Source organism: Hakea prostrata, chromosome 2, assembly GCF_041222555.1.
Source record: "Hakea prostrata isolate BN-2017 chromosome 2, UWA_Hpros_2, whole genome shotgun sequence".
NCBI classification, from domain to species: Eukaryota; Viridiplantae; Streptophyta; class Magnoliopsida; order Proteales; family Proteaceae; genus Hakea; species Hakea prostrata.
Genome location: NC_142601.1, coordinates 50,062,866 through 50,082,407, shown reverse-complemented (window position 1 = coordinate 50,082,407; position 19,542 = coordinate 50,062,866). Strand labels below are relative to the sequence as shown.

General features: G+C 37.3%; 2 protein-coding genes across 2 annotated transcripts; one reads left to right on the top strand and one right to left on the bottom strand.

The window, feature by feature from the left end:
- Window positions 1-1,263: 1,263 nt before the first annotated feature.
- Window positions 1,264-4,989, top strand: LOC149024689 (protein SAR DEFICIENT 1-like). The gene is made up of 8 exons (XM_089144894.1): window positions 1,264-1,628; window positions 1,962-2,037; window positions 2,431-2,483; window positions 2,607-3,112; window positions 3,594-3,754; window positions 3,880-4,074; window positions 4,173-4,275; window positions 4,401-4,989. The coding sequence occupies exons 1-8, from the start codon at window positions 1,540-1,542 to the stop codon at window positions 4,634-4,636; spliced, it is 1,419 nt and encodes a 472-aa protein (XP_089001020.1). The 5' UTR covers window positions 1,264-1,539; the 3' UTR covers window positions 4,637-4,989.
- Window positions 4,990-5,116: 127 nt separating this feature from the next.
- On the bottom strand, window positions 5,117-15,780 carry LOC149024688 (putative protein phosphatase 2C 15). Its single transcript, XM_089144895.1, has 8 exons — window positions 14,454-15,780; window positions 13,773-13,944; window positions 13,504-13,657; window positions 13,334-13,397; window positions 12,569-12,676; window positions 12,252-12,377; window positions 11,819-12,051; window positions 5,117-6,313 (listed from the first exon to the last, which is right to left on the bottom strand). Exons 1-8 carry the CDS (start codon window positions 14,661-14,663, stop codon window positions 6,094-6,096), a joined length of 1,287 nt encoding a protein of 428 aa, XP_089001021.1. The 5' UTR covers window positions 14,664-15,780; the 3' UTR covers window positions 5,117-6,093.
- Between the last annotated feature and the right edge of the window lie 3,762 nt (window positions 15,781-19,542).

The following is a 19,542-nucleotide window of genomic DNA, read 5'->3' as shown; positions in this document are numbered from 1 at the left end:
GTAGCTGATGCTTTAAGCCAGCGGGCCCTGTTTTTGGCAAGGAGGACAGTTTGGCCCTTAGCTACTCAGTGGCTTCTTAATCTTTGTAATCTAGATGCTTCTTGGTTCTCTTGTCCTTTGGCTCAATAAATTAGTTTTTAACAAAAAAAATTTTAGGAGTGAAATTGAACAGTTGAGATGAGTTTCTTAATTTCAATCTTACTTCAATCTATATGGAGTATATAATACATATTACACAGCAAAAAAACCAAAAGAAGAAAACAACTCAGTTTCTCCAAACCTGACCTGAATAATCAAAACCGTTCATGATTCATAAAACCCTTGCAATAGATTATTTTCACGGCTTCAAGAAGTAGGAGTAAATAGATATACCCAAGCCGCCAAAGAAGACTGTAGTTTGACCAAACCAATGTCAATTTGAAATCCCAAAAGTAAAAGCAACTAAGGATCTGTTTGATAACCTACAGAAAAACAGTTTCTGTTATTTCTTACTTCGAGAAGTAAAAAAATGTCCGAAAACTATTTAACAAAACTATTTCATTTTGCACGATTATTACAACATGAATTGAAATTTATAAAAAAAATTTGCTTCAAGAAATGCTTTTGCCTGAAAAGTAGAAAAAATATCCAAAAACTATTTTGTTTTGTATGATTTTTGCAACATAAACTGAAATTTATGAAATTTTTTGTTTCAATAAACACTTTCGACGGAGTCTGTTTTGTAGAGCAAAATTGAGCGTCGATTGGGTTGAAGTGAAACAGTTTTAGAATGAATATTTTTAAAAATTTTAACTTCTAAAAGCAAGTTTCATGAAATAATGTTTCTTCTTCTAAAAGTAGTTAGAATTGTTTCTAATATTTCTTAAAACAGAAAAAAAAAACATGAGATGAGTTATCAAACAGATCCTAAGCAAGGGTTTGTCCAGATACCTGATGGGTTCCTAGCAGGTTGGACCAGTCTTCGTACCTTTTGTTGATACTAATTAGTCTTCCACTAATCATTTATGCTCGGGCCAAACCACAGTGGAGACAAAAATTGATGAAAATTGATTTGCACTGTAAAAAAGTGCCAACGCGTGAGCCACAAGCTTTTGAAATTTTGGCCCACGCGTTGGCCCTCAAGAGCCATGGCTGACATATAGGGGAGAGAGAGAGAGAGACGACTTGACTTGGTGTGTAGGCAGAAGGGAGAGTGACGTTGGGAAGATTACATCAGGAAGTCATAGGTCATTTTGAATTGGGAAATTGCGATGGATCTCTCCTACCACCTGCCCAGTTACTTCCTCTCCTCCTTCCCAGAAACTTCACTCCAGCTTGTGCAATTTTTTAATGCTTTCTCCTTTGGTTTATATTCTTCCCCACTTCCCAGTTCCCACTATTGTTGAGAAGCTGCAAGCTAGCCTGCAACACCCACCAATTAAACCAGGCCAAAGGCCCCCATTATTGGTTTTCTAACACGCTTCTTCTTCTTCAATTCTTCTGCCCAGTCATTTCTTTGTCTTTCTGCTTCTTGTCTAATACTGTCCCTCAGCAGCAATAATGGCAGCTAAGAGGCTTCTTGATGAAACCCGCAAGGAACCAGAAAAGCCAGATCCCAAAAGGATGAGAACTACACCTTCTTTTGCAGCGTTAGTAACAAATTATATTCTTTACCTCACTTTTTATTCTGATTCCATTGTCTTCTTCCCTTTTCTCCTTTTCTGGGCTATTACTACATGACTTCTCTATTTGTATCTTTTATTTTCTATATTATGATTCCTTAAAGCTCTTAACACAGTATTAACAAGATTTTTCTTATATTTGCCCCTCTTTGGATGGGAAGACAGCTCCTTTAATCTGGGCTTTTTTTATTCTTTAAAGACTGATCTGGGTTTATTGGCAATCAAATTCTTTTCAATTATTTGATGGAGGGAGCTGTTGTGCTTATTGTGCTGACTTGAACTTTTTCTACATCTGTGCAGTGTAATTGGAGAAGTTGTAATGGGGAAATCATTCCAGAGATTTGCTTCATCCCTGGAGCCATTGCTTAGAAGAGTGGTATGATGAACAAAACCATCTCAAATTACCTTTTCTGTGACCATGATTAAAAACAAAAAGTCCTTAAACTATATAAAAGTGAAATTGATTAATCATAATCTTTCTGATTGTCATCCAAAGCTGGGGTTTTTCATCATTTCATCCTCTTGTGTTGTCATGCAATACCACCTTGATACACCCCAAATAGTTTTTTTTTATTTATTTATTTATTTTTTGGAGGAATATTAGATATCCAAGTAGACCCCAAAAAATACTTTAATTATGTTTTTAATTAAGATTACAAATCACTAATTAAGTATTAATCCGTTATTTGTAATTCATATAAATTCAAACTTGTTATATTTTATGTCTCAACTGTTCTTAATATACTTTTGCTTCCACTGTGTGGCTTAGGTGCATGAAGAGGTGGAACGTGGTCTTTTACGCAGTACACGTTCTCTTTACAGGTACCTACCTGGATTAATAGAACTAACAAACATTTCTATATCAATCAAAATTGAAATTTTTTGGTATTTAACTAAGATTTCTCAGTAGTAATGATCTCTTTCTCTTTCTCTTTCTCTTTCTAGGGCCCCCTCACTGAAAATTCGATCAGCTTCTGAAGCCTCAACCTTAATACTTAGCTTCAGCAAAAAGCTCTCAACTCCTGTCTTCACTGCAAGCAAACTCGAAGATGTGGAAAATAGACCACTTCAGATTCTCCTCATGGACACCCATGGTGATCGAAGGGTTCCGACAACTTTGCCTTATCCCCTCAAAGTAGAGATCGTTGTCATCGATGGCGAATTCCCGTCGTCATCCAGTGACAGTGACAATTGGACCAGTGAGCAGTTCAATGCCAAAATTGTAAAAGAAAGAGAGGGGAAAAGGCCATTGCTCACCGGAGATGTTAATGTCATAGTGAGGGATGGAGTTGCCACCCTCACCGATTTAATTTTCACTGATAATTCGAGTTGGATTCGTAGCCGGAAGTTTAGACTGGGTGCAAGAGTGGTTGCAGGAAGTAGTCATGGAGGGGTTAGGATACGTGAAGCCATGACAGAACCCTTTATGGTTAAAGATCACCGAGGAGAACGTAAGTCACTATTCTCCAACATTGATTATGTTATTTATTTACAATAAATTTTGAGTTGGAATGCATTTTTAACCAACCAATACATCTGAGGCATGGCTAACTAGAGTCCAAATGATCCACTTACCTGCACAATTCAGTGTCTCTACCACACATTTAAGAGAGGATTCACTTACCTGCAATTCGGTGTCTGATGATAAGACAGACTGATTTGCTTTTGCTAATGGGTTCATAGTTCGTGTGGAAAACTGACTTCTGGTCAAGAATGTACAAATAAATACTTTGTTTAATTAGGTTAAACATGCTTGATGCGGATCCATTGACCAACTGTTATGGATGGCAAGTCAAAACCCATTGGAAAGCTGGTACATATGCACCAAGTTGTATCTCTCAGACTGTCTTGGGGTCCCCCATCAGAAAGAAAATCTAAAAGCAATAATTAAAATGAGTTTTTGATATATTCGTCTTGATCCTATCTGTACAGTGTACAAGAAGCACCATCCACCATTGCTGGAAGATGAAGTATGGCGTCTTGAAAAGATTGGCAAAGATGGGGCCTTGCACAGGAAGCTGGCTGCTGAAGGAATCCACACAGTCCAGGATTTCTTGAAGCTTTGGGTTGTTGATACCGCGAAGCTTAGAAAGGTAATTATAATGGATAGTCCTCATAGATTCTTCTTAAGATTGTTTGCTTTTTGCAAGATTTAGAAGGGTGTGATGATCTTCATTCATGGCTCATGATGGCTTACTTTCATGTCTATTTGTTGCAGCTCTTAGGTGGAGGGTTGTCGGAGAAGAAATGGGAAACAACAATTAAGCATGCCAAGACTTGTGTGATGGGCAACAAGTGGTACATGTTCCGTGGATCAACTTACTCTCTTGTATTGAACCCCATATGCCAAGTTGTAGGAACTATGCACAACGGCCAATACTGCAACACCGATGGTCTAACAGGATTTCAGAAGGTAGGCATGGTTTTTGATTTTTTACTTACACTAGATTCACATCATGTCACTTCAATTTGCACATATTGATGATCAAGATAATGTTTTGATTTCTGTAGGCTCATGTTGAGAAGTTGATTAGAGAAGCTTATAATCGATGGAATTCATTGGAAGAATTGGATGCAATTGTCAATGAGAATGCCGCGCAACCCATACAAATAGGTATGCAGCTCTATCTATCCTTGGTTCTTCTATCTACCCAATTCCGAAATCCAGATTTCAGTCCCACTCAGTATCTGGGCATGCAAAAACACAGTCCTGATCCTCTAGATGTTTTTGTTAAACAGGTGGTGTGCAACAGCAATATTTGGGTTATCACCAAAACATTCTCAGGATGAATCAACCAGACAATCTTATTACTGATGTTCTCACTGGGGTGATGTCTAATGGAGAATTCGAATCTGGTGATATTTGGCCACAGAATTCAACATACTTCAGTCCCCAATTTGGAGATGGGAACGTCTATAACATGTCGGACTCCTCATCGGAAGGTGATCCACCATCACGGGCTTACTTCCGTTGAATCAAATCAAAATCGGAAAATGTACATAGATTGCACCATGTTTAATTTGTAGTAACAGTTGCAGACAGAGTTCATGGAATCCTTCTCATAAGATGCCGCCCTCTCTGAAATCTTCATGTTGTGGCTTGGCACAAAAATGATGTGACCCTTTTTTTTGGTAGAAGGAAAAAAAAATGATGTGATCCGTACACAGGAAATCATGTAACCCTTTTTACCTCAGTGACTGAAGTGTGGTTTGCTTATGATCTATCCATTCTTCCATCAAACAAAAAGGGCAGAAAGCAACGCTGCTGCTGTAAACATTCGTTTCAAAAAGGATTTGAGGCCACCAAAGATGGACTGAATCGAAACCCATATTTAGTTTCCCTTGTAACTCTCTTTTTAGGACTTTTCTTGGGTCCCGCAGGACCGTCAAGCCGGCTGTCAGATCGAAATTCCGATCCCAACAATTAAAATTCAACAGTCGAGATTCAATTTCGATCAAAATTTTGGATCTGATGGTCCGAAATCTCGGCTTGATGGTCATGCACATTTATGATGAAAAGTTTGCTCTTAATGTGCATGACCTATGACCCAAGCAATTTTGCTCTTTTCGGTAGTGTCTCAATCACAAGAATCAACCACAGTGATGCATTAGATGAAAAGTTCTTTTCTTGTTTCATAATGTCAATTAAGACTTGGAATAATGAAAGCTTACAATGAAATATACCGATTGAGACTGTAACTGTTAGAAGTTGAACTACACAAATGAAATGACAAGTGATTAAGGCTCAAAATCTCCACGATGCCAGAGCATGACATGCTATCCCAAGTCCTAACACACCTTCATACCTATATCTTCCCTCATCGAGAAATTATCTTGTTACACCCTCAAATGTACGGTACTCTTTTTTTTTTTTTTTTTTTTTAAACTGAGGTTCATCCTGGCCAGCTTGCGCGCACCATGATTTACTTCCTCAGGGGGAGAACTTTTATATTAATGCTGCCGAGTGGGTGCGAACCCAAGACCTCCACGGTACTCTTTTTTTCACACCTCGTTGGTGCATTCTCCTATTTGCTTACCTATAAGGTATGGATGCAAATTTAACCCTGGTCGCCCAAACTCGCCTGGCCCTGCCCTGACCCCCAACAGGGTTCAAGCTCAATTTTCTACTTCTCTGGACAGGTTAGGTCATGATTGAATGTTTGAGTAGCGTGAGCCTGGCCGGGTTGACCTTCCACCTTGTAGGTTAACCGGTCCTGGCACATCATCTGAGCCCCAACAGGATAAAGTTTCTGAACTTTGCTCTAGGGAAGGAAAAAAAATTTAAATAGCCATCAGTTGGTAAAACTGTAAACATTACCTATACATGGGATGCACCAGCATACCGAGCCTCAAATAATGGACTGACCAAGAAAATTGAGCCGTCAGAAGAAGAAATACAAGGGATGGAGGGCGTGTGATGTAAGAGGGAACACTACACTACTTTAACTCCACTAGGTCTCTTTCCTTCCATGGCATCCTTTTTATTACGGCATTCAGCACAGAGAAACGGACCTTGCCAAGGTTTTGCGCTTGTAGAGAAAATGGAACCAGCATGAACAGAAATCCCCTCACTTGGGGCCAGATCAACTTGGCAAACAGCACATGTAAAAAGACCAGATGTGGACTGCACAGCTGATGAGTCGTTTCCAAGTCTGCATCCCATCATCATAATGAAATCAGTAAATAAGATTCATCCAATCCCCAATTCAAACACAAAAATGGGATTTACATAATGGCACATATTTCTCTGGTGTCAGACAAAACAAAGGATCCAGTGTTAAGTATAATGAAGATGGTTTTCTTTACAGTCTCCTAGTAAGGGACAAGAGTAGTTTTTCAGAGTTCTTAGATTCTAATTCAACCCATTGCAAATAAAACCTGGCATCTACACGCACCAGTTCAGCCCACTGGACTCATTGTGCACAGATTTTATGCGCAATCTGTCTAAAACAACCATCAGGGTTTGGAACATAGAAAGTTTAATCACTTCACCAAAAGAGTAAGGAGCTAGTGTCTCTACGTGCCTGTACAAGAGAATCATGCTAATGGATGTGATCCTAGGATGAACAGCAGACTTGGAAAAACATGTTAATCAAACTCATTTCATCTTTTCTTCTGCCACCCTTTAGAAAGGTACATCAATCAATTGAAGATAATACTCACTCTACAACATTTTACTGGTCAACATTCAAAAAACCTAGTTTCATATAAATAAATAAATAAAAATCTCTTAGTCATGAAGGGATTGTACACCCCAAAAACAAAGAAGTCATAAGAGGATATTTCTGGTTTACTCAATTTAGGTCATCTCTGTTGAAGGGATGCAGTATCATTCAGAATTACAACTCTATCATGTAAATAACAGGATTTACTATAAAATTAGCCTAAATTTAAATGACAAACAGAAGGCTGGCACATGACTGGTACTTGTTTATTCTCCATCAAGCAATTCACTGTTGCAAGTTTGTGAAACTTTAGTGCTTCCAAGCTATCTATTAAAATTTCTAAGAAAGGAGTAATTATACATCAAAGTTGACTGACAGGCTTCCCAAACTGCAGCTTTGATAGATCACTTAGGACTAGAACATAAGAGAACCTATAGTACTCCAATTTAATATTTTTTTTGAAAGAAAAGGACAGGTTCATAGGTCCAACACCCAAATGGGATCACATAAACCCCCATATCCAAAAATAAACTCTTCTAGTCTTAAAAGAATCATGCCTTCAAAAACATTATATCAGAAAATAATAATAAAAAATAAAAAACTAGTTGAAAACGTGAAAGTGAATGATGAATCAGAATTCTGCAGAATACACAGAACACCACCCAAATACACTATGCTAGACATTTGAATCCATAATCTCTATGGGGAAACTTGACTACCATTTTTGTGAGATACGAGTGATTTAATTAACAAAGGCTATGGTTACTGGAAACTGGCATATCAACTCAAAATTAATGAAACTGTTACTGAGCTCATACTCCCCCCCCCCCCCCCACACACACACACACAAAAACGACCAAAAAAAAAAAAAAAACCTCGAAATTGACTACCCTAGAACCAGAGAGAAATCACTCATGGAACCCATAGAGGAGTCTTCCATGGCCATTGTATGCAGACAAGACTTTTGCATGGTCTTCATGACAGTTGAACATTTCAAAATTCAAGAAGTGCAAATATGGCATTAATTTTTGCCATATTGCCCAACCTGGTGAGGCGGAATCCTCAAGAAGAATTCTAACTGTTCGACTTTTCATTCAAATATTGGATAATTTTTAATTTAGCCAAAGAATCCTACGCCTTAGTCAAATTTTCTTTCCATATTTCTTTTTCTTTCTTCTTCAATTAGCCACACTATTGTATAGAACTAGTAATTGCCCCTCACATGAAGGTATTCATATCCACCTAATGTCACTTTCCATTTGAAACTGTGAAAAGCGTATACATCAAGATCTAGGAATTGGGTTCTTGTTTCTTACTGGGACGAATCTGATTTTAGTGATGTATTAGTGATCTAGGCCAGTTCTGTTCCAGGTCTCCCAATGAATCTAGAACCAATAGCCTATAAGGACACGGTAGCACTAGAACCCTTAGAACTGGATGATAAGTAAGCAAATTGATAGCCCTATGGAAACTAGGGAAGATGAAGAGTCAACAAGCTACATGTTGAGTTTGAGGTGGAAAGATGGAAAGATGGAAAGCTGAAGATGATTGAGATAATGATGATCTATGAAGTTGAAATAAAGGTAAAGAAGATTCCCAGGAAATAAAGATAGCTTTGGCTAGTATGAGAAACTTTTGGATGTATTTGCTGAGATCCTCAACCACTTGAGATCCACAGGTAAAATCTATGAAGTTGAAATAAAGGTAAAGAAGATTCCCAGGAAATAAAAGATAGCTTTGGCTAGTAGAGAAACTTTTGGATGTATTTGCTGAGATCCTCAACCACTTGAGATCCACAGGTAAAATTATTGCAGAGTAGTTTTCCTTTAATCCATGTTACCTCTTGGAACTTCAAAAGAGATGCTAAGAATGCCAAAAGTCTTATCCAGCAGCTGGTCCAGAATAACGGACCCAAGTGGACCAAAAAAGAACCATATAAATTATATTCAACAGAGCTGGGTGCTGGCCAGCCTATCTGCAAAGGCTAGGCTTGCTTGGTGCTGCTCTTGAAAACCAACAAGTGGACGGGGTTCTAGAAAGAACATTTTGAACTAATTTCCCCCAGCACCAACGTGCCTCAAAGACGCAACCAAAACGAACGGTAAGGAAAAAATTTAACAAACTGGATCGACTCCAGGCGATCCAAGTCAACCACTTTAAGATAAACATTATTGTTACAAGTGTTCGACACCATGCAAACATCCCCATCGCAAGGAAAAAGTGAACAGTCAAGTGTGTTATCATAACAGTCAGAAACAAAACAAGAAGGAAAGGAAAGGGGGAAAAAGAAAGAAAAAAAAACATTATTTTTATGAGTAAAAGGTTATCAAATAATGCTTCATTACAGCCATACTGTACTGTCATAGACAAAATTCAGGCACACTAGATCAACTCCTTAATGTTCCAAATAAAAATAAAACAAAAGAAATCTTCTCAGGCATAAATTCCTGTTAAAGACTCAGTTGAATTATGGGTTCAACTGTTCAAATCAGTCACGGAGACTCATTGTTTGATCCAGCCCAATTTGTTTCTGTTAGTGTTTGTCTCAGTTAATACATGGGTATCCAAGGTCCTATGGCCCATGCGATAGCGTCTTCTCTAATAGCTTCATTACATAGTTGTCATTTCTCTTTATTAACGTAATTAGACTTGTTAGGCTAAGCAGGTTCTATATTTCTATTGTAAACAAGAGTTTGACTCTTAGTAGACTGGCTTCTGGATAAAAGAAGATTTTGCTGCTTACAATGGATCAGTTTATCGTGTTCAGCAATACCTCTCTCTTGATTCCCTTCATCACTGCTCCTCTTTCTCTCCATTTCTGATCACCTGAACTTTTGATATACTTTCATAATATCAAGAATACAGTTCTCTACTTTACAAGAAGAAGACATATATTGAGCAAGCTCCAGGGTATGTTGGTTAGGGGGAGATTGCATCCAACTTATGTCTTCTTCACAAGGCTGCTATGTATTGAAAGAGTCTCAGTACATGGTAATAAGTTTATTAAAGTTATCGGTGGTTATGGATTCACTCGGTGCTTGTCTGTTTGCTCCATATTTGCTCATTGTCCAGGGGACAACGCCAGCATCTTCTTGTTGATGATATTAAAATTCTGTTGATGATTCTTTCTTGAAGATGCCATGGCTTATCTCCACTAGCATCTTCAAATGGATTTTGGGATGCTTAGGTAAAATTTGGAAATTGAAGATTTTTATTGTAAGGAAGGTGGTGGAGAGTCCGATAGGAGAAGGTCGAAGTTGCAAGGGAAGGGGAAAGAGATCAGATGATCAGACATTTCCATAGAATAAATCTATTACGCTTCTTATCCAGTTCACAGCATCCACTTTGGATTACATGCAAGTATTTAAAGAAGAAAACACAAGACTCACACGACTCCTAGTTAGAATATGAAATTGAATAAAAACTAGCAGTAAACTCAAATGGTACCTGATTCCTAGGTGGCTAACAAATAAAAATATGAAATAGATGACTATTAAATAAGTTAATATACGACTCCCACCTTGTTGGACCAAAATCTTGGGTTATACCGTGTCATTTGGATTTGCAATCCAAATCCAATCATGTTGGTCCAACCAGTCAAGTGATATTGCATTTTTCTCCTCCTTTGAACAGAACTCGACTTCATCAAGTTTGGAAGGTGACCAAGCAAGCCATCTCAAGCAGCAAGCTGAGGTAAGCTTGTTGATAACCCTATCAATCCTAATTTGAGACCTCGGGGAATATGAAGATAAAATGGATGTGGATAAACATCAGTATAGAAGACTAGTTAGGAAATTTATTTAACTGCCACTTGCCAGATATTTCTTTGGCCCTTGGAGTCGTTAGTTAATTTATGGAGAATCCAGAAAAGCTCACTAGGATGCCACTTCTTTGCATTTTGAGGCATTTAAAGGTGCTCCCCTTGTCTATCATAGCCATGATCACACTAATATTGTGAATTATTATGATGCTAACTAGGATGTTACTGTCAACGATCACTATCAACTACTGGGAATTGCAGATTGTAAGTGGCATAATCTTGCATACTGTAGACAAGAAGCAAGAAGCAAACTATTGCAGCTCCGTCGGGTACAGAAGCAGAGTATAAAGCTATGGCACAGATTACAGTAAAGTTATCGTTAGAAGTCCCATACAAGAATCGGGGTTCTCAGTTGCTACACCTATGAAGACTTCTAGTGACAATCAAGCGGCAATTCATACTTCCAGAATCGAGTCTTTCAAAGGACCAAGCATATTGAGGCTAATTGTCACTTTGTGAGAAAATGCAGTTGTGCCAAGAGCTGATTTTGACTAAAAAAATCAACTTGGTGATATGCGAAGCTGACCAGTGTCTCTTAGCGATAATATTCCAATATGGGATTTATAGTCCAGCTTGAGGTGGGGTGTTCAAGTTTGTCTTTGTTTGGTAGTGTTCTATGGGTGTCTATGGATCACCGTACCATAGGATCATGTCTTGTCTAATTGCTTAGTTACTGGTTGTTATTTCTCTTTCCTATTATAATTAGACTTCCTAGGCTCAACAGTGTTTTTTTTACCATTTCTTGTAATAAGTGTTTTGACTCTTAGTAGGTCCCTTCCCCCTCTACAAATAAAATTGTGCAGCTCAAAATAGATCAGTTCAATCTATCTTGTTCAGCTTCCTCAACTCTCTTGACTCCCTCCATTTCTGCCCTCCCCTTCTCCTTGACCCCATTACTGATCACCTAAGCTTTTGATATTCTTTCATTTATAACCCTACAAGTTTGGATAAGCTTCCATATCTATTTCTGTTATCTCAAACACCGGGCATCCAGGAAATTGGTAAGCAAATGTGCAATACTGAATTTTCACAAAAAAAACGGAACTCTGTAAGGAAATGATAATGATTGAAGGTCAACAAGAAACAGAAGAAGCCACAGAGCAAAATGCTTTCATCACAAATCATTTAGAAAATCAAAATTGCAACTTGACAATGATAGAAAGAGTAATAACCTTTCTGCAAGCATTGCTGAGCCTTCTTCAAATAGCTCTTCCACTATGCCTATCGCTGAGAGCTTCTTTGCCAGTTTATTTGCAGAATTGTGGGTCTTTTTCCTGAAGATTAGAGATTTAAACCTATTTTGCTTTTTTGGAGTTGGTGAAGGTGGCACCGAGTTATCAGGAGGAATTATATCAACAACAATGCAGGTCGTATCATCCTTCAACCCTCTCGTCCTTAGTGCTTCCTAAATGATGATATCAGGATAATGGCATGTTAACCTTTTGAAAGCTCATTTAGCAAGTTGTATAACATCAAATAAAATCAAAAGATCACTTCAGGATACTGTTGCATGCACAAAGAACCCCAAAAAAGAGGGGTGGACTAATTCCAAGCAAATATGATGGGCAAAGGGTACATAGCACAGGATGAGTATGTCCAACTCACCTTAACCACTTGCCTAGCAGCAAGCTCTGCTGGCAAACCACGGCAGGATTTTCCAGCCATCTCAGATGATAGCGCATCCCAAATGCCATCAGAAGCAACTATAAGCCTTCCCCCAGCATTCGATAGCTAATGTATCAACGAAGAATGATAGGAGTTAGGAATGATTGGAAAGTATAGCAGCATCTACCTCAAAATTATGTTAACCACAACTAGACCAATCAATAGGCAGTACAATACAGGTGACAAGTGACAGGTGACAGGTGACAGGTGACAGAAATGTTGAAAACAGAATTGATGATAACCATGAAAATAAGTACCTTCACTTGTTTAACATATGGAACTGGAACAATAAACTCCCCAACATCCATATCCCCAATGGACCTTGAAAGGCACAAACCCCCAGGCCAACAACGGAGGGGACCAACCTGCAGGGAACATTATAGAATTAAGCAACCTAGTTTCTCAAATATTGTAAAGGTGTTTGCAACATGGAAGAATGACAACTATATGGGTTTTTTAAACCTTCTTTTAATTGTCCCTTGTCTTAGTCCCAAAAATTCATAAAACAAGGGCTTGAAAAAGAAATTAAAAATAATTTGGAAGTAGCTAATTATCGTGTCATTTTCAAAGTGTGTCATTGTCTCTTATGTTCTCTTCAAGGTTAAATGACATCTATCATCATAGGGGAAAAAGGTGAATTATATTAATAGGGCCCCAAAAAAAAACTACATACTTTGTGACACCTTAAGGGGGGTGCCAATAAGAAAATTCACTTTCATCTACCTAAAACCAGGAACAAGAACTTCACTCCTAATAATCTTCGAGACCAAAAAGCTCAATTTGGTTCATAAAATATCCAGTAGTAAAATGAAGAAAATTTTCCTCCCATGATAAATTTAAAAGTTGGTAAACATAAAAAAGCAGGTCCTAAATAAAACAATACAACTGCAATGTCCTTTTTTTTTTTTGGTTGGGGGGTAAATCTGTAATGTCTGTTACCAATGAAACAATCTCTACCAGTAAGAACTTTTGGCTTCCTATTTCCCCCTAAACTTCCACCTATTTTAAGTTAAATAACTTACCTCAGCACCACCAACAATGCTGAGCCTCCCAACCTCGCCTCCACTAGCGGTAACACGTTCTCTCCTGCAGTTATAAGCATAAACAATTTCATACATGCGCCCCCATGAAAGAAAAACAAGCAAAAACCAAAAAAAAAAAAAATCCAAATACTAAAAATGGAACCACGCACTCCTCTACATTCTCCTCCAGCCTATGATCAACAGTCAAGACAGAGATGGCACCACCCTGAGCATCCAAAATGCAACGTGAATCTCCAACAGACGCAACTGTCACAGTCCATCCGTCAACTATTACAAACGTAGCAGTGGTTCCAGAAGTTTCTCCTGGTGACAATAAGATGAAACATGGAATTCGCTTGACTTGATTCATCACATTTATTAAAGGCAACCCAACAAAAAGAAGGAAAAACTGACAAAAAAAAAACGCATAGCTCCATGCCTCTGCTTTGGAAGTCCTTGTCAGTCTTCACAAACCCAGCAACTAATGCTCGAGGCAAAGCTTGAAGCCACTCATCACGCCCAAGCCCTCGGGGTATTGCACTAAGTACATGATTTAACAGGTTTTCCCTTGTAAAGATGGCCGCAGCATTCCCATTGTGTCCATCAAATATCTGAAAATTTGTTTGCCAGGGAATGAAATGCTGAATATAATATAGTCAACAACAGAAATGGATCAACTTTCAGTCTAGAAACAACAGGACTCTACTGGTTTCTCTCGGTTAATATTGATTAAAAAAAATAAGAAGAAGAAACAGAGAGAGAGAGAGAGGTGCAAGATAAAACCAAACGATAGTTTGCAGTTTCAAACAAGGAAAATCAGGCATCAAAACAACACAATCCGAAAATAGAAAGACCACAACAAAGCAGATGACAAAATTTCCAGCGACAACCAAATCACTTGAAGAAAAAGTAGAAAAAAGGGGTGAAGATATTCCAGTTTAAGCAAAACGAGGACCTTGGTTAAGAATTTAACTATAATTTCTCGTTTTAAGTAGAAATTATAGTCCTTGCCAAAAGATTATGGAATCAATGACTCACATTGCTCCCAAATACAGGAACTCAAATATTCAGCTCTCATGGGAGGAACAGCAACAACATATGAGGAAGATAGACTACATACCGCAAACACAGAGAAGTTAGTGGAAGAATTCCCAGGGACTCTGTGACAATCAGTCTTCACAAGAAAATAGTCCTCTCCCTTCCTCGACTGCGCAGCATGACCATATCTGACACTAGGCTTCTCCATCTTCTCGCTCCTCATCTCTCTGCCGATCAAGGCGGCTAAAGGAACAAGATTACGATGATTACGCCTCCCATCTGCGGAGGCCATTTCGACGAAACTAGTCTCTCGCTCAAGCACACAGCATTCAGAAAATAAAAGTCTCGGATCCTAACACATCATCCAAGGGCAGCAGTCCATGAAGAGAAAACCAAGTGGTTTTCCCACTGGTGGACTAAATCTCTCCTTCACCACTAAAAATAAAACATTCTCCATTTGATGAGAAACACGAGATTCCTACTTGAAGAACAAACACACTCATATCAAGCCAACGACATTCTACAAGCTAATCTGCTAGTAGCAGTAGCAGAAATTGTGCACGAACAAGAGAAACTTCGAATTGCAACAAAATGAACCAAAAACCCAGAGTTATGAAACAAGGATATCAAGAGGAAGCAAATTTGGATCAGCAAACTACCAGGATCTCACGATCTTCGACAAGACAGGAATAGCCGCTCGTAAGGAATACCGTACGAAGCTAAATGCAGATCTGATACTTAAACCTCAGTAGGCACAGTAACAACGCAACAAAAGGAAGAGAAATCTGAATGAATGACACGGAAACGCGGAAGATGACAGGATATGAACTGTAAACCTCAATAATGTAGAGTTTCCGGACTCAAATCTCCCATTAAAAAACACAAAATGGAAAATTTATAAAATAAAAACCCCAGATTTCTCCGAAGGTAACCAGGTCATCTGAAGAATCCACCGCCCTCCACCAGATTCCAAATTTTCCAAAATAAAAAAAGAACGAGAAAGGGAGTGGGGAGTGGAAGTCCGAGTAGCTCAAACCAAAAAAGAAACAAACCCTTTTCTTTTCTTATCCAAGGAGGAAAAACATGGAAAAAGGAAGCCTTTACAGAGAGTTCTTTTAGAATTTAGAGAGACATCTGCAACTTGCTACAAATCAGTAACTGGGTTTCAGTATAATAAGATAATGCAGATTTAGAGAGCTTTTGGTGCTTAAAAGAAAAGAACTCACGAGTAGACGATTATTCCGTATCGTTGAACGAGAAACATCCAGAGAAGAGAAGAGAAGAAGCCATTAAGCCGAGTTAGTGATGAGTTGAGTAACCCACCAGAAAAAGAAAACCCACAAAGGCCAGTAATTTGCAGGTCTTTCTGTCGTTTATTAGAAAGGAAAGGAACTGCCGAACTGGAACTGGAACTGGAACTGGGGACCGCTCGGTGCAGGGTTCGCGCTACGTATCGGCTCAACTCTCTCAACAATGCATTTAATAATGTTTCGGACATGCGCTCTTGCGGAAGGCGGATCAGATGATTCAGATCCGACTCATGTGATCATGTCCATATCAATTCTCAAGCAAGGATGTCAGTTTCGGTGCCAGAATTCGGTATTTGTTATGGTATCGGTTCGGATGATTCAGATCCGACTCATCCGACACGCGTCTTGGGCCCCAGCGTCCGGCGTTCCAACAGTTCCATGGCTTTGGCTGTACTGTACCGGTCACCTTAACTTCACAGGTCTAAAATGATTTGCAGTGTTCCAAGGAACTGTACCACGTAAGTGTCGGATGTCCATGTGTTATCAGATGAGCTCAGTGCGCTGTAGAGACTGCAAACATGGCAAATTGCTTGGATTAGTGCAGAAAACACTTTTGAGAAATAGACAGTAGTGATCAAAATTTCAATCAAAGATTGAAAACTTGACTTTTTGCAACAGAGTGTTGTACATTAATTGTATAGTACTAAAGTTGAACTTGCTAAAATGACAATTTACGATATTTTCGGTGGCAGGTGGTCCTGGACCTGGTGCTGTGGTGCTGCATGTGCACCCTACACCTCTTGCTGCTACTGCCAGGCCTGGAGCACTGCTCTAACAAGAATGGACAAATTTAAAGGTGCCAACCGTGAACCCTCAGTTCAATTTTGTTGCTAAGTTGCAACTAGTATGGCAAGGAAAAGGAAAAGACGGGGAAACTGAAACTGAAACCGTGCTTTGCCTGGCCGTGGCTAGTGGCTCAGTGGCTTAGTGGCTAGTGGCAAGCCAGCCGTACATATTGGTTCTATATCTCATCTCAAATGTGCGAGAGAAAAATGGGGGTTAAATTCTGGTCCTGGGAATTTCAATTATGCATGCATGTGAGCCTGTGGCTCTGAAAATATTTAGTTTATGGAGTTAGTTGTTGGAAGTTACTTATAGATCTAACCATGCCTAGTTGCTTTACCCAAAAAAGAACTATGTCTATTAGGGCGGAATGTTTCGAATTAAGATTTAATCCCTTGTCAAAAAGAAAAAGGAAAAAAAAATTAAGATTTAGGCTCTTATTTTATCAATTTTTATTCTCTATTATGTCTATTTAAAAGACATAAGTATAAGAATTCATTATTGATTAAGAATGAAAAATGGTTTGGAGGATTTTGTCAAAAATAAATTATGGAATAAAAAATAAAATTGATATGTGAAAAAAAAAATTATTAGAAAATAATGGTGAGCAAGTGAAAAAAGTATGACTTTTTATAAAAGAATGTGAATTGACTATTTTACCCTCATCTTAATTATAAAAGTTTAAGTAAACCTTTGCATAAATGAAAATAATTAAATTCTCACCATAATTCATAATAGACAAATAGTCTACCATGGATTTTGAAGGTGTTTTTTTAGAAAAAAACTGATAATAGATGCCAAACAATTTAAATTATCGAAATTTTTTTATAATTGAGAATGATAATTGATATCAATTTTCATAATTTAGTATCAATTCTCATTCTCTGTTATGTCTATTTAAAAGAAAGAAGTATAAGAATTCATTATTGGTTAAGAATGAAAAATGGTTTGGTGAATTTTGCTTAAATAAATTATGAAATGATAATAATATTTATTATGGATGTCCATTACCCCAAAGAGATTGTACTTCCAATTGAAGATCTCAACTACCTCAGGATGCAATATTGGCGAAGATCACAAACATCTCATTGCACAATGTTGGCAATCAGTATTTCCATCCTATGCACCTTCTATCTTGGGTGGCAATCTATCATTCCATATCAAGAATATCTTATTGTGTGCAAGAATCATATATTGTATTTCTATATTAGAGTAGATGTTCATTCTAATATAAATATGTAATGCACTCAATTGAATGAATCACTTCCGATTGATCTTGTTATAGTTTTATTCTTTGTCTCTGATATATTCTCTTTATTTTATAACACGTTATCAGCACGATTCTGCTCAAAAAACGAATCTGCTCGAAGTATTGCGTTTTAAGAAGAAAGACAGCAGACTCTGTATCATTATGTTTTCTATTCCAAAGTGAAAAGAATGATCGACCTCTTCGCACGTTTTTTTAAACAATGGAGTTTACCTTGCCCATCTTGAAATGTAAGTGCATCATGATAAAAAGGTATGTGTTTTATTAAATCTAAGAATCAAACAAATAATAAGATATTAGATTTCCTTAACAATTGTGATTTGTCATTAACAATTGATTTTATTTATTGTATATAGTGGTTGCTAGCTTTGCACCACAAATATTATTAAATGCATCTGAAGTTGCAAGATTTGAAACTGTAAATGAATACAGTTCTAGAGATGCAAATGAAGTTGCAAGATTTGAAACTGTAAATGAGTACAGTTTTGTAGATGCACTTAAAGTTGCAAGATTTGAAAATGTAAATGAATACAGTTCTGCAAATGCACATGAATTTGCAAGATTTGAATTTACAAGATTTGAAACTGTAAATAAATACAGTTCTGCAGTTTTTTTGAAATTATTTCTCTATTAAAATTATGTGGATAAAATATTATTGATGAAAACTTGCCAACAAATTTTCAAACTTCAAATCTGTTGTTACAATAGCAATATTATAAAAGGAGTTTCAATAAATACTCTTAATGATATCATGCCTATTTGTGGCTGAGTAAAATAATGGACTATTAATGAAAAGTCATGAAGCTCGTCTTATTGGTTCTGTTCCATTCCCTGAAGTGAATGCAACAATTCATGATATTGCCTGAAAGAAGGCAAAATTAAAATTATGGTCATGACTGTGGAAGAGGGTGAGGCAAAAGACAGAATAATTACCGTCATTATTATGGAAATAAATAAGAGAATAAGGATTCTCAATATAACAATTCAAGAAGTGAAGATATATTTGTTACCGATGTGGTATGAAAGCCATTAGACATGTATCTGTCATACTTCACAATATTTGATTAAGCTTTGTCAAGCCTTAATTAAAGAAATAAAAATAATGTGGAGATAAATTGAATTTTCCAAAATCATGATACTTGAGCAATTTTTGCCTATAAAAGAAATGATTTTGATGGCCTCACAAATACTACACATCTAGATGCTGTAAATTTTTTTGAATATAATAATTGAAGATTTGATTATCTTATTTGATGATGCGGAAGCCAATGTTCATATAATAATCGATAGTACAACATTGATTGGAAGCTTCGGAAGAGTTAATCTATTATTATCTGAGAGATAAAATTGGATATGAATAATTCATTATTTTGTAGTAAGTCTCAAAGAAACTTATTAAGTTTCAAAGCTATTTGCCAAAATGATTATCAAATTGAGACTACAAATAATGGTATAAGTAAATATCTATACAAATGTATTAGATATTTATCCCAATTTGTACTACACGAATATCGTATGGTTGAAACACATGCTTGGGTAAATCAAATGAACATTGATTCCAATAATTTTATTATTTGACATGATCGGTTGGACAATCCCAGATCAAGTATGATGTGAAAAATTATTGAAAATTCAATTGTCATCCATTGAAGAACCAGAAGATTCTTCAATCAAGTGAACTTTCTTGTATTGCTCGTTCTCAATAAAAATTTATTATTAAATATTCACCAGCTAAAGTTGAGATTGAACATTCTACGTTTTTAAAACGTATAGAGGGTAAAATATATGGGCACATTCAGATAATATATGAT